Consider the following 14,743-nt stretch of genomic DNA (forward strand, 5'->3'; position numbering starts at 1 on the left):
AACCTTTAAAAAACAAAAAACATGCATGATGCCTGCATGCCTGCCCCCCTGCCACCTCCACAGAGGAAACGCTGCCATTCCCGGGAAATGTAAAATTCAACCAGAATTCACTCGGCAAATACAAATGAAAAATTGATGTTTTTGACGAGGCTGAATTCGGAAAGTGCTCCTTCACAGAATGATGTCTGATGATGGTGACGCAGAGCTGTGGTCTTTGTGTGATTGAATAACAGCTAGTGCTACATACAGTATATATATATATATATTTTTACTGTTTTCCGTTCCGTCTAAAAAGGGAGAAATGGTGCTTTTTTCTGAAACTAGAATGATGAGTAACCATGATTCTTATTTGGTCTAGTTGTAGCCTAATGACTTGCTCTCCCCCTTACCGTCCATAGCTATTTTCTTAGTAGTGATTCATTTTTTGTAAATAGACTATAAGTTAATATGTATCTTCTAAATGTTAGATATATGTATAGAATACTCTATCTTATATGTTTGAAAACAAAAGCACTTTGTCCAAAAAAGGAAAAAAAAACAAAAAAACAAAACAAAAAGAAAAGCATTTTTTTCTTCCATTTGCTGCTAAAAGGCCTGGTGTGAATGCTGCAAGTGTACTTGACGACTACTTGCTAGGATAGGTCTAATACCTGACCTGGCTAGGTGTATAATCTAGCAAGGAATAGGTGTTTGGCCTGGCGAGGGTTACATCTACATGTTTCTGGAGCCATGTAATGATATGAGGTGTTGCTTGAGAGCGTATCATTCCTTGGCTTTGGGAAGTCCAGTGTCTTGACCGGATATGTCTATTTCCTGATCAGGGGATAGATAGTGTGTTTGTGGTCTTAAAAAAAATAGAGGGTTTTGATTCCAGGGCCCCTACATTGATCCTGATGCTGACCCCCTTGGCGTCTTGATTCATTTGCCTTCAGTAGAGGTTTCCTATGGAAAAACAGTCTGCTTTGGCTTCCTCTTCAGGGTGATGTACAGTGTAGACACATTTCTCCAGAGAGCTATATTGTTATCATTTGTAAACTGATTTCTACTTGTGACTTAATGAGGAGGTGTGTAGCCTGGGGCGGCCAGGAAGAGCCCGTTTGAAAGGTGTTGTTCCGGGCCGCCTTGGGGGAAGTTACTTTATCACTGTACTGTATGGCAAGCCAATTACAAATGGAGACTCAATCCGGACACTTATTGCCTTCTGAAACTTTTCACTTACATACAAACAAAAATAATAACATGGCAGACGTGTCAGTTGCCAAGGGGCGTGCCCGAGGTTTATGACACTGTCTGCCAGTATACGGTCAACAACAACAACAACAACAACAACAACAAAACCATTCAGCCTGATTGGCTCAAAACAACCTTGACTGAAGTAGCAGACATGGTGAAATATATCTGACAAAAATGGCTTCAAATATTTTACCTACTTGTGCTCAGTTGTATCTTTTGGAACAATATTTGAAGCATTTTTTCAGCGATGATTTCGCCCAGGTCTGGTAGGGGGTCAACAGTGGTTAAAGGGCCGCTGGTTGACAGACATAAGACCAGAGATGCGTGTGTGTTTTGCTGTCGATCACGAGGCTGGTTCAAGAAAGAGTCCTCACAGGTTTTTACATTTAACATGATAGGTGCAAGCTGTGCAACTTTACATTCAAACCAGGAGACTCTGTGGCATTTTAACAGTCAAGGAGTGAGTGAAAATCCACGCCAGTAAAACTATTCCTTATTCTTTTTATTTCTGATGACATAGATCCTATACAGTCAACTATTAAGCTAATAGAGTGTGTAACTTTGTGCTACTCTTGTCCAATAAAAGCTAAGTGGATCCATAAAGCTCTTCTTCAGCAAATCAGGGTAATATCGTTCTTCTATCTGACATATGTGATGACATATAAAATCAAAAGAAAATATATTTATGTATTCCAATTATTGTCGCCATTCTTTACTCTGTACAAAATATTTTGTGTGTGTGCGTGTGTATGTGTGTTATGAATTATCAATGTCAATCAATATAGTGCAATGCTCTTTACACAAACTGAAAAAAAAGGCCAACAGACTTGTCACAAGAATTCAAAGTTTCTCCGCTTTCTTAAAACCGGTATTCAGACATACACAACCTACAACATTCTCCTCTCACGAAAGGATTTGATTCTGATTTCCAGCTGTGATCCAACTGGGACGTGTCACATGGTGCTGATTACTGTCCATTATCCCAGAAATAATTCAACAATTAGATTCAGACCTGCTCACGAATACCCATGTCCATGTGATTGTTTTCAGTTACTGTCATCAGACCAGACTTCCCTGTTGGACCAATCAGAGGAAGATTCACACTTACTATTGCTCTAAACAACAACAGACTGGTTATTTCTGTAGTACTGATCTGTGTGATCATTAATGTTGAGCATACCTTGATTTCTTTTGTAAAAGTCAGACTCCTGGATTTGACACCACAGCCCAAAGTCAAAGAGGATTTTTATTCCATTTGAGAGGTGCGAAATAATTATACATATTCTGGTGTGTTCTTTTTAATGTTATCATGAGAAAATAACACAATTAAAATGAAACAAGTTGGTATATATTCAAAGATCCCAAGAGGAAATATTCGGTAACGCCTTTTTAAATTTTTCATCATGTCTGTAATTTCCAAATAATTTCAGTTAAATTAACTTTAAATTGGTTATGAAACTGCCTCAATTCCAAAAATTAAAAACATTTTTTATGACATATTGCTGAGGATGAATTGAGGAGTCTCACAGCCTGAGTAAATAAGCAGTCAAAATTTGTCTTAAGTACAGTACTTGAGTAAAACATGCTTAGTCATATTCCATATGTTATAATTATTCATCATTGCTTTCTTTCAGTCGCTTCCAAACCAAAAGCAAACACTAGCCGGATAAAGACCTGTACAAGAGGTGGTGGTGCTCATACTGCATTTGTCCACAGGGGGCGCCCGAATCAGCAAATATTAAAGTTCCTTGTAGCCGCTTTAAGTTGTCTTGAAAGAACTTTCAAATTTGGTAACAGGGAAAATAAAGACAGCGTGTAATTATTACACTTTTAGTTAATTAATTTCACTTTTTGTGAGTGAAACTTTCAAAAAATAAAACGCAAACAAACTCATTATTTAAAACTGTATATGTTGAATTATATTTACTTCGGTTTAAAGCTGCACTGATCAATATTTCTTTATTGGTTATAGGGATGTCATGATATATGAATATTAACGATAATCGTGATATTTAAAACCAAAATATTGACATTGTGTTAATAATACACATATGATAATATTGTGTAATTAATCCAGCACCGTGTTTCACCTTTGTTCCATTCTCGCTTTGTGTGGTTGCCGTCCACCGTAAAACTGAAAAAAGATTTTTAAAAAGATGCAGTAACTAACTAGCCACTACCACCGTGTGTGGCTACTACTGCAACGCAAAATCCTGCCAGAGGAGATGAGAGACAAGAGCGGGATACTCTACCTGTAGTGTGGACAGATATCTTTAAGCGTCTTTCAGCTCATTGTTGTGGTTTTTACAGACCACAATTTAGCATTTAGTTCAGTCTCAAAGCTTTCAGTAACAGGCAGTTGTTTCCAATGAAAAAGCTCTAGACCCCACCACAGAAAAATCAGAAAGACAGTTATCAACTAGGTAGTGAACATAACAGTGACACAGCCTGTTCACCCTGCTACCCTCTGCCAAGCGATACAGAAGTATCCACCACTGGGCCCTTTTAAAAAAGTAGTTGAATAGTCCTACTTGTTTCCAAGAAACTTCTCAGGAGATTATTAGGAAATTACATGTAACATGTAAGATAAGCGTTACTGAATATTCTTGTCTCAATAAACTAGAAGTGAACGCACCTCACGCTGGCTGTGATGTTAGATCTCAGAGTCTGGCTTCGAGCTTCTTTCGAGGCATTTCAAGTGTTTCCTGTCTTGTTTGAACCCATGTGGGCTGCCTCGTTGCTTGTGACAACACCTCATGTTCAGAGGCTGTGTGCTTACTACCCTCTACCCACATTTCTCCCTGTGTTAATTAGATACATACAGAAATGTACTCTGTGACAAAACATGCAGTGGGAATCATGTTCATGCATGCCGATTCCCTGCATCGCACTGAGAGAATCGAGTGACGTCTCCATTGTCACAAAGTTCACTCACTGTCAGTCGAATGATTTCATACTTGCTGCTATTGAATGAGCACAAAGAGATTTTAGAGTTTGGTTTAGAGTGTCCATGACACAAATACAGTATATTGTTACCACACACCCCGGTTTTTTCACATCTTTTTCCTACGACAGTCAGAAAAACCAACAGTGTTACTCACCTTGCACTTGGTTTTTACATATACAAGGAAAAGAAACTTTGAATATGATGCCTGCTGAACCAGGTGCCTTAATCAAATATATGAGATCACAAATCTGCACCTTCTGTCAGTCTGGAGGGGGTTTCCCTACAGAAACAAGGGGCTGGGTTTCCCAAAACCTTAACTTGAAAAATGAAACCTCATTTTAACCCCAAATCAAGACTTTTTGTATAATAATCAGCCTTTAACAGCTGCGACAAGCTGTTTGTCATGTACGGATAGAAATATTCCCTTTTGAAGCGTTACTGATTAAGAGCATAGCCGATAACTTGTAAGCTAAATTGTTGTTTTGGGAAACCTGGTTCTGTTTTGAACTCTTTCTCTGCCCACTACGCCACATTATTGTGTTTTTCTGTATTGGCTGCTGCTGCTATCACCGCTGGTGTGTCCGTGTAGACAAGAGCAAACTTCCACTGTGTTTGAGGCAGAGGGAGACTTGGACCTGCTTTGTACCTTGTCAATTACAATGTATTCTTCTTCTTCTTCTTCTTCTTCTTCTTCTTCTGTGGTTTCGACATGGAGCACCGTGTTGCTGCCTCTTGACCTTTTTGAGAAAGAAAAAAACAAACAAAAAAGCATAAAACAGAACTTTCCGTTTCTTAACTTTGCTATTATGAAGTGCCAGACCCTCCTTGAAGTCAGTGTTGGCACTGTGTCGCAGGTGGCGAATGAAGCGACAAACTGAGCATGGAGGTAAACTGTGGTGCTAATCTGTCTGTGGCTGGGTGCTAACATGGCTGTGTTAAAAAGCTGTATTAGCCATATTATTCCTTCTGTTGACGACTCTGGTCAATCTCGTGTTTCTGACTGCTGCACTGCTGTATGCTGACATAGCGAGGTATAACTCTGCTGCTGCTGCTTTGCTGATGAATGTAGACTAGTCTTCCTCAGCAGGATCATACAGACAGATGTGGTTGTCTGGTGGAGCTTTTTCCTGTTGTTCTTCTTCCTGTTAGACTTTGCTCAGAGGGAGACTCTTGTCATCAGGATCCAGAAAGATCATGATTATATGTTTAAACCTTTTTTTTTTTTTAATTACCATTATGGATCGATATTTATGCTCTGACTCTGTCAAATGTTGCACTTTTGAATTTTTTTCTCCTGATCCCAGTGTGCATACCATTTCTTTGATATTTATTTGTTTTGTCCTATAAATTAACATGTGAGGAGACAATTTGTTGAAATTTATAGCTTTTCCACTGAAGCAGGCTTTACCAGGAGTCAGAGACTTCACAGACAGGAATCAAAGTCACATTGAAACAAGAAAACAGAAATTTCAATAATTATGTTCTTGCATTTATTAATTTAAAATGTTACTAGGTATACTTAGAGTATATCTGTAATATTACCTCATCATGTACCATAGATAAGATTAGTGTATAATCGTGCCACTGCACCCTGAAGATACAGTTGGTTGTGAGGACAATCATTAATTAATGTTTACACTAAAGTATCTATTGATAAATAGATCAGATTGTAAAACACTTTACTTTGACAGAGAAATTAAATAACCCCTGTTAATCAGTTTAAAAATAACTAAACTCATTAAGTAATTGATGCATTAAGATGAATGCCTAAAAAAGACACATTTTGTAAATTGTTCGAAAAATTCTCTTTTCAGCTTAATAAAAAATAAATGAAGCAGCTTTTGTCCTGTAGCTCACCAAGTAGAGCTTGCGCCCCACATGTACAAAAGGCCCAAAATAATAATAAATTACATTAACATGTAAGTTTTTTAATCAGTCCAAAAAGCGAAGTGTAGAAAAGTCAACTTTTACAGGAGTAATGTGACGGACTATTTCTTGGCAGTGACTTCCTGGAGTCCTGTTGTCGCTGGAAGGCAACAGCTAACCAGCGGAGACTCCAATTGTTACACAAAGAGAAAGATGAACAAGGGATTTAGTAATATATGAATAAAAAAAATATTTGTATTATTTGAAAGATGATATAATCCACTGGTTCCCAACCTGGGGGCCCAAAAGCTTCACAGGGCATTGCAAGGTCTTCTTGATTCAAAAGTGTGTAAGAAAACTTCTAAAAAATATATACAGTAGGCGTGTTTCTCAGCATTTCATTCATTTCTGTGAATGAAGGGGTACCTTGAACGGCATTAAAAAAGTACGCAGTTAAAACAACCAAAGAGCTAATAGAACAATGAAGAAAACACTGGAAATAGAAACTTATTAGTATGTATTGTTATTACAAAGTAGAAATAAAAAACATACATAATACAGACAGAGAATTGCATAAAATGTTCCTAAAAATATCAGCCAAACTCATCTCTGATTTAATATTCGCAAGAAATAATCTGCTCAAAATCCATCCAAATCCCTTGTTTTACACAAACATCCTGCAGTTATTGTGTTCAGTATTTGAGATATTGTACAGTTTATTAGTTGTTTCGTACTTTATTGTTATGTTTTGAACATAACATGAAATATACAGTCTTCAGTTTACTTGGTGGTAGAAAAGGGGGCTCCTTAAGGAGAAAGGTTGGGAACCAGTGTAATCACATAAAAATCCTTAAGTATCCTATTACTTTATACGTTCTCTGCATTATGTTCTGGCCTAATGCCAGTCAGAGGGAACAAGATGCTCTCAGAGCTGCTGTTTCATTGTGACCTTGAGTTATCGTCTGTGAAGCCCTTGAAGCGTTGTGTCACTGGAGGTTTGAGTCGGTCAGAAGGGGCAGTGGAGCCCTCAAACCAGAACCACCTTTGACACAACTCTTCTCTTGTCAGGACTCTGGATTGAGGATCAGGTGCTCCACAGCCTCGGAGCTGAAGTTAGGAGTCAGCTCGCCTGCTCTCTCTAACTTCTATGTAGGAAATTTAAAAATCTGATCAGTTTTCTGGGAAAACTGCGCCAGAGATGTTGTTTTTTTTGTTTTTTGAGAAGGGCTTTGGTTCGCAGTCGTCTCGTCAGGGAGCTCCTGAGATTAGCCGGGGGTCACTTAAAGGCTGGTGGGCAGAGACCCCTCACCCTCCCCTGCTATGAACGACGAGGGGGGGTTAATTTCCTCTTCCGCAGACTGATCTTACTAAAGCAGGCAAAAACAACCTACCCTAGATAACAAAAATAAAACCCCTCTTTTCATAGCGACACACGTCCTGCTCATTATCCAACACTGCAATGATTTACATCTCCCTCCAGACTTGCCAAAACGCATGGAGCGAGAGACATTTAACGAAAAGAAAATCCTAAAGCATCTCTTCTTTTTTTTTTTTTTTCTTTAGATTCTTTAGCGACAGACAGGAAATCCATACAAGTCCAAACATGTAGAGGATGTGGAAGGTATCTGTCATCCTGAGCTCCACAGCTACATGCCACTGTAATGATGCTTCTGGTCTTGTATGGTAACTTATTTGATTAGATCAACAGCATGGGATCTTTCTGTAGTTAGTCCTGTGTGTGTTCCTCTCCCCAGTCTCAGTAGGAAGGCTGTACTTCATTGCTAAGTGCTCTACAATAGATCTCTTGGGGAATTATAATTTCATAAAGAAGCAAAACCTGCAGAAAGTGTATCCTGCTGAAACTAACTTGATCCTCTCTTTAGCAATGACGTCTATATTTGTAGTTCACATATATGCCTGTTCGAATACAATATCTTGACAGTTGTTATATTTATGTTGTGTAATAAATGTCGTGCTGGGTTTATACTTTTGTTTTATCTAACTTTTTCTTTTTGTTTTACATTGTATTTTTTTTTTTTTCTCTCGGAGGCACAGTGGGTGGTTTTATGCACAGGCATGGAAATCTAAAAGATTTTCTTTCATTATTTTTTTGGATTGTACTGTAACAACTCATTCTGTTTAAGAGCTTCTGACAGTTTTTGTCTCTGGCTGCTCGACATCCTGCGGACACCTGCCCTGAATCTCTGTCGTGTTATTGTGCCTCTCTCTCTTTTTCTTTCTTTTCTTATTTTTTAAATCATTCTTTCTCTGTTGTATCAGCCAGGAGTTGGTACCACAGCTCTGCTTGTAACCACAACAATAGTCTGATTATGTTTATTGATTTTAATATCAAAATAATAAAACCATTAGCACCCCATCCCGACTCTTGTGTGTTTAACTGGTTTTAATGGAACTGTGCGTGTTGGTTTTTGATGACTGAAATGTGGATACAAGTTAACATACTGATTTATGGAAGTGGGTTCTTTCTATCTATACCACACAATTCATACAGTCCATAGTTTATTAGTGAAACATCTCCACATTATTTTACATAGCTCTACATATGAAATTCATGGATTATAGGTATGTGAAGATGAACCAAAGACCCAGGGGGAAAAGACATAGACATACATTTTTGTTTTCTATATTCTTTATGTTTGAATTGGTTGATATCCATGGTGACGATATATTTTTAAAAAAGTTAATTTTCAGCTGTATTTTAGCTTTGACCTCTGCTGCCATAAAACTATAATATTGTTTTTAACAATTTAAAGTAGGGTCCTTAATAAATACCTTTTCTTCTTTACCATTTGATTTTCTAGAGGGATCCCTGAGATAAATGATTTGGGGTCAAGGTTTAATTTCCTAGCCCTTTACATCCTGCCAGTACCCCCGCAAATTTGGACAGGCCTATAATATATGTGACTGTAAATGTTGTTATTGAATTTTCATAATGAAAATCAATCATTACAAAAAGGAAACTATACCTTAATGTTAATGTGTGATTCGCATAGTTGGAGATTTATCCAGTTTTGAAAATAAGCACACACAAAAAAATGGCTTCAGGAAATGATCAAACTCTCCGGTTGAGCCTTTACTGTAAAAAGCTGGTGCCTGGGTTGCCTTAAATTTTTTAAGTTGATTGAATTTGAGAAGACAATTTGAGGTAATTTTGTAATAATTCACAACAAATGAACTTTTCTGGTCATATGAACTTGACATAATCCTTCAGTGTACATTACTTAATCTAAATTCTGCTAAGGGAACACATTCTTTTGATTTCTTTCAACTGGAAATCCAAAACTGAAAAAATGTGACAGTTCAGTGTGCCCAAAATATCAAGTTTACCTACTTACTTATGTCGCCGTTATCTCTGTAAATAACAGCTATTGTAATTACTTTCTTTTAGCATTGGTACAAAGGTGAAACCACCCTGAGTTAAATTCTTCAAAGTGCAGAAGTGTGAGGGGGTAAACACTGAATTCAATAACTTTATCATGGTTAGCTGTGTTTTCATTATCATGAAAAGAGACAACAGCGACTTATCATAAAATAAATTGAGGACACACACCGTTTCCATCACATATGTTGAAAAAGAAAAGTCTCAGGGGAGTTTTAACTCTCAAACAATGCATGCTGGGATGTATGCTAATATTCTGTTCATGTCTCTTTAGAAACTTATTTTAGTAATGAGCTGATTGAACTCTGTACAGTCAAAAGACTTCAAGTTAGAAGAACTCATTTCTATAAGTTCTGAAGTGATCTGAAAATAAAAGCGAAAAATTTTAAGTTTAACTAACTTGAAATAATTAAACGGTCTGTATTTGTTAGATTAATATGAAAACAGCAGTTTTTACAGTGTTCCCATTACCTCCTCTGAGCAGCATTTAAGAGGCAGCTCACACAAAGTCACAGCTTCAGGTTGGTTAGCTGTAATCCTTAAAGAATATGCCTGCTGTTAGACAATATTATTTTTAACACTTCATTCTCAACAAATCCCATGAAAAGACCAAAACCAACAATACGTTGATACGTTTCTCAACACTGTCTGGAACACAGAGGAACAAACTACATCAGACAGCACTTGTTGGTAGGATCATTTCACTCTTTGGTCTCTGGGATATATGACTACGCAAATCCTGCTGGGCCACACCAAAATTCTATTAAGTGACGTTAAAATACAATAAAAGCAGGGTCTGGATCCAGGCTATTTAGATATGTGAATGTCAAATTTACCGAATGATCGGAAAGTGGATCACGCAGGAAGTATTAGTTTCATATTCCATATTCAATATATATCAATTTTATTGCTTTTTTTAAAATACATTTTGCTTTATTTTACACTTATTGTCTTGGCACAATAACAATACACCTTTGTTGCCTTTACATTCTGTAATTATATTTGTGTCTTAAATACAAGTATATATAGTATATACACATGCACCTTATACCTGCTGTCCTATATTTTGACTGTGTATACTCTGTTTTTCTTTATTATTATTATTATTATTATTGTTATTATTTTATTTACTAATTACTCTTACTACATTTCTGTAGTGGAGTCTCTAAGCAGAAGATTTTCATGATTTTTCATGTACAACCGGAGTGACCACAATATAAAATATCACATCAAGTACATCCATGTGGATATAAGTAGGGCTGAGGTCAGTTTTTATCCTGCTTATACATCATATATTCATTAATTATTCTGTTGTACGTGAATGGCATTGAGTCTGACGGGGGAACCGCCACACTGGTACTTCGCCCTCAGCAAAGCGCCTTGTTTTTTGAGCCTCCTGCTTTGCCGTACAAAAACAAATATGGCGTCTTCTGCGGATGTACACGTCCGAATTTGTGGACAAGAAATTATAAAATATGACCTAGAAATCAAGGCCCTCATTCAGGTAAGAACTGAAAACATGTGGTTTATCTGTTGATTTATTTATTTATTTTGCTCATACTGCTGTCGGTTTTGTTCTGGAGGAGAGGAGTCCGTGAGGGAACGACAGGTTACACGAAGTGAAGCTAACGTTAGCTAGCTAACATTAAACAGTTAAAAGAAACCATCTGCTCATTATTAGTTGGTTTATCTTTATGTCCTTCAATAACTGCTACCGGTTTTATTCAGTCGCTGTCAGCCTCAGGTAGTGACAGATGTGAAAACTAAACTTTCACCACAACACGAACAGACAATACTAATTTAACGTCACGGTGAGATTAAAGGATTATTATTATTATCAACTGTCACATCTGATCATCAAATGATGAGGAGCGATATGAAGTTGTATTAGTTGAAAAACGTGTTACAAGTTTCAGCTTCTCAAATGTGTGTGTTGGCTGGTTTTCTTTTCACAGTTTTCAGGTTTGTTTCCCCATTTTTCTTACATTTTCAAAAAAAAACATTAAGAAAAGGATTGTGAGTTAATATTATTTGAAAATATTCACATGACATACTTAGATTATATGATTAGTCAATAGAAGTAATATAAGTTAAAAAACAAATATATATATATATATATATATATATATATATACATACACACACACACACACACACATATATACATATATAGAAGAACAATGAATTGTTTTGTACAATATTTGGTTACTTAATTTTAGGAATAATTCCAAAATGTCTGAACTTTTTTCAAAACATTTTTTCACATCATCTCAAAAAATAGTGGCAAATAAAAAAATGGCAATTGAAAAAGCAGTTCCTCTCTGCACATGAACATAGGTAGCATATCCTCAATGTTTGCTCTCACAGATTAATTCAACTCAAGCTGTCAGTTTTACTCAGAACCTTAGGTAGATCTTGATCAACCAGAAATTAATCATGAATACATAACACTTAATTATGTGTGTGTGTGTGTGTGTGTGTGTTACCTGCAGGACATCAGGGATTGCCCTGGACCTCAGTCAACTCTATTGGAGCTCAACTCTCAGGTCAAAGAGAAGTTCAGCCAGCTGAGACTCAGAATACAGGTCAGTCCTCACATCACCTGCGTATTGTGTTGCACCTGACAGATTTCAAACAGTTACATTTGATGCAGCATGTTGTTGTTGTTCAGGATCTGGAGCAGATGGCCAGAGAACAGGACAGAGAGACGGACAGACTGGCCATCCAGGCAGAGACAGAGAGCCAGCGAAGACAAATGCTGAGGTGTGTGGACGTACACAGACTGGAAAAAATATATTTTTTGACAGCAATCATCTTTGTTTGCCCCTTGAATCAGTGACTTTATTGACATTATCAGTCCCACTAAAATGCCAGCGTGTTAAAATGAGCAAGCCAGTCTTGGTTAAACACATCGTAATGAGCTGTCATGCTTGGTTGTAACACCTTTTTGCCTTTACATTGAGAGTTTTGTAGTTATCCTGAAAAAGAATATGTGCAGTGCATCCATGATTGCAGCTATTAATAGTTTAAGGGGCAGATAATGCAAGTGGGAAATCAGGATTGATGGGGATTTAAAAACAGCATGCAGGCAAATCCGATTCACACACAAAAGACCAGATGAGAAACTACAGATTTTTAAATATTTTTTATTTCAGTAACCGGACAGCATGGAGGAAAGCTATCGTGGCTTGTAAACTAGCCATAGACAACGTGGAGAAGGACGAGCTGCTGCGTGGTGGAGAAAACCAGAGTACCAGACAGAGGTAAGTACGCTTCTGCTGAAGCTCTGCTGGGGTGCTGAAATGATGACTCAATCAGCTTAATACTATTGTGTATTGAATATGTCAGGTGTTTTCCCTTTGTTCAGCCTAAATCCTTACTCAGACGAGATATCCTTCTCTAGAAGGATTTCAATGTTGCCTGCACTAGTCAGTGATTTTAATCCTGTCCCAAGAGCTTATGCCTTCCATCCAGCACTAATTAAAGCCGCAGTTACCTCCAGGTTTAGCCAAATCTCCAGTCCTGCCTGGAGAAACTCTTTGCATTTTAAAAGTTTATATCTGAGTCTTTATACTTATCACAGTGTGATAACTTAAGAAGTAAGAAAAGGATTTTCTTAACATAATAGGCCACTTGGTTAAACCTCTCAGCTCAAACAAGGAAGAAGAAATTAAAAATATATAAGAGACACAGACGGTGCAAGCTCATCACACGGTCTGTTTTGTAGTTGTTTAAGTAGTTTGCAACCGTCTTATTTAATCATTTGATTACAACTAAATCATTACAGTAATAAAGAGAAATACTTTGTCTACCTTTGCATGCAAAAGGCAGGAATTTGTCTATTCTGGCATGTACAGAAAAGGGTACATTAAAAACACATCACCTGGTCTGCTTTGTGTGTTTTTGTCTCAGGAGAGCGACCAAAGAAAGCCTTGCGGAAACCAGCAGCAACATCACAGAGAGTCTGATGTCCATCAGCAGGATGATGGCTGAACAGGTGAAGCAGAGCGAGGATGCCATCGGCACGCTGGGTAAAAAAAAACCCTGCTTTTGTCCATGTGTTTGTGTGCTTTTGTCAGGTTTATAGCTTGTGCAAAGTGTTTCCCTGTGAAAATCCTAATTGTTTCTATCAATATTTCCCATCTTCAATGCTTCTCCTCCTCACCACAGCCACCTCCTCCAGGACGGTGCAGGAAACTAACGAGGAGTTTAAAAACATGACAGGAACCATCCACCTGGGAAGGAAACTCATCCTCAAGTACAACCGGAGGGAGCTGACAGACAAGCTGCTCATCTTCCTGGCTGTGGCCCTCTTCCTCGCCACCGTCCTCTACATCCTTAAGAAGCGTCTCTTCCCTTTTATTTAGCTAGCTGGCTTCATGAACAACTTTTACCAGTTATTTTGGTCAGCATTGAGTCACCCCAAGGAGGTTTAGCAGGTATTGAGTTGAGGCAGCACTAAGACTGGACAGGCAGCACATAGAGGCTGTATCAGTGGAAAACATTGCCTCGTTTTTAGCTTGAACAATATGCAATATGTGGGTTCATAAAATAGTTATGAAGGGTTTTGTAAGATCCCCTTCAACTGAAGTAAAAAGAGCCTAGGGACTTAACTGGCATTATGAGGTTCCGTGCAACAGCAGCAAGAGTTTTAAAAGCCTCAGTATGTTTGAACTTTACTTTTTGCAAGTTGTCCATTTGAAGCCGCAACTATGCGACAATATGTACAAATCAGGATAAGGATGCACACTCTCAGGCGGTGTCTCCTCAAAGGCATTCACGGTGCTGGATAAAAAGTGACAGCACTAGAAAAGAGGTTTTAAGAGAAGCTGAAATCCTGCCTACTTCCAAACATCTGCACACCTGAGAATCATACTGAGGCCTTAAAACTTTATCTGGCATTCAGAACTAACCAGGCCCGAGGCCACAGTACGTAATAACAATTGTTTACATTTTGTCAAATTACAATCTGTGTGTATGTTTGTGTTTTCAACATAGAAAGTGTGTGTTGGTCTGCTCTGGACGGATGTTCCAAAGATACTGTAGTTAATTACTGACAAGTTTACTTTGTGCCTTTCCTCCTTCCAACGGGACGTCCAGACTACTGAGCCAGAACTCTTGTGTCTCACTCAGCATGTTGAGTCAAAGACTGTGTGAATGTAGAACAAAAAATCTTGTTTGATTTGTATAAAAGTTGAATAAATGTAACATATGGAGGATGCTTTGTTGTGCAGATTTCCACAGACGCACCAGTAGATGGCAGAATACCCAACATTTCTCACCATCAGAGATACTTC

At 37.8% G+C, this 14,743-nt stretch overlaps 1 protein-coding gene across 1 annotated transcript; it reads left to right on the forward strand.

The window, feature by feature from the left end:
• Positions 1 to 10,866: 10,866 nt before the first annotated feature.
• bnip1b (BCL2 interacting protein 1b) lies at positions 10,867 to 14,663 on the forward strand. The gene is made up of 6 exons (XM_073479065.1): positions 10,867 to 10,950; positions 11,939 to 12,031; positions 12,118 to 12,209; positions 12,602 to 12,709; positions 13,359 to 13,477; positions 13,617 to 14,663. Exons 1-6 carry the CDS (start codon positions 10,867 to 10,869, stop codon positions 13,811 to 13,813), a joined length of 693 nt encoding a protein of 230 aa, XP_073335166.1. The 3' UTR covers positions 13,814 to 14,663.
• The last annotated feature ends 80 nt before the right edge of the window (positions 14,664 to 14,743 follow it).

The sequence above is a fragment of the Pagrus major genome, chromosome 13 (assembly GCF_040436345.1).
Source record: "Pagrus major chromosome 13, Pma_NU_1.0".
In the NCBI taxonomy this organism is placed as follows: domain Eukaryota; kingdom Metazoa; phylum Chordata; class Actinopteri; order Spariformes; family Sparidae; genus Pagrus; species Pagrus major.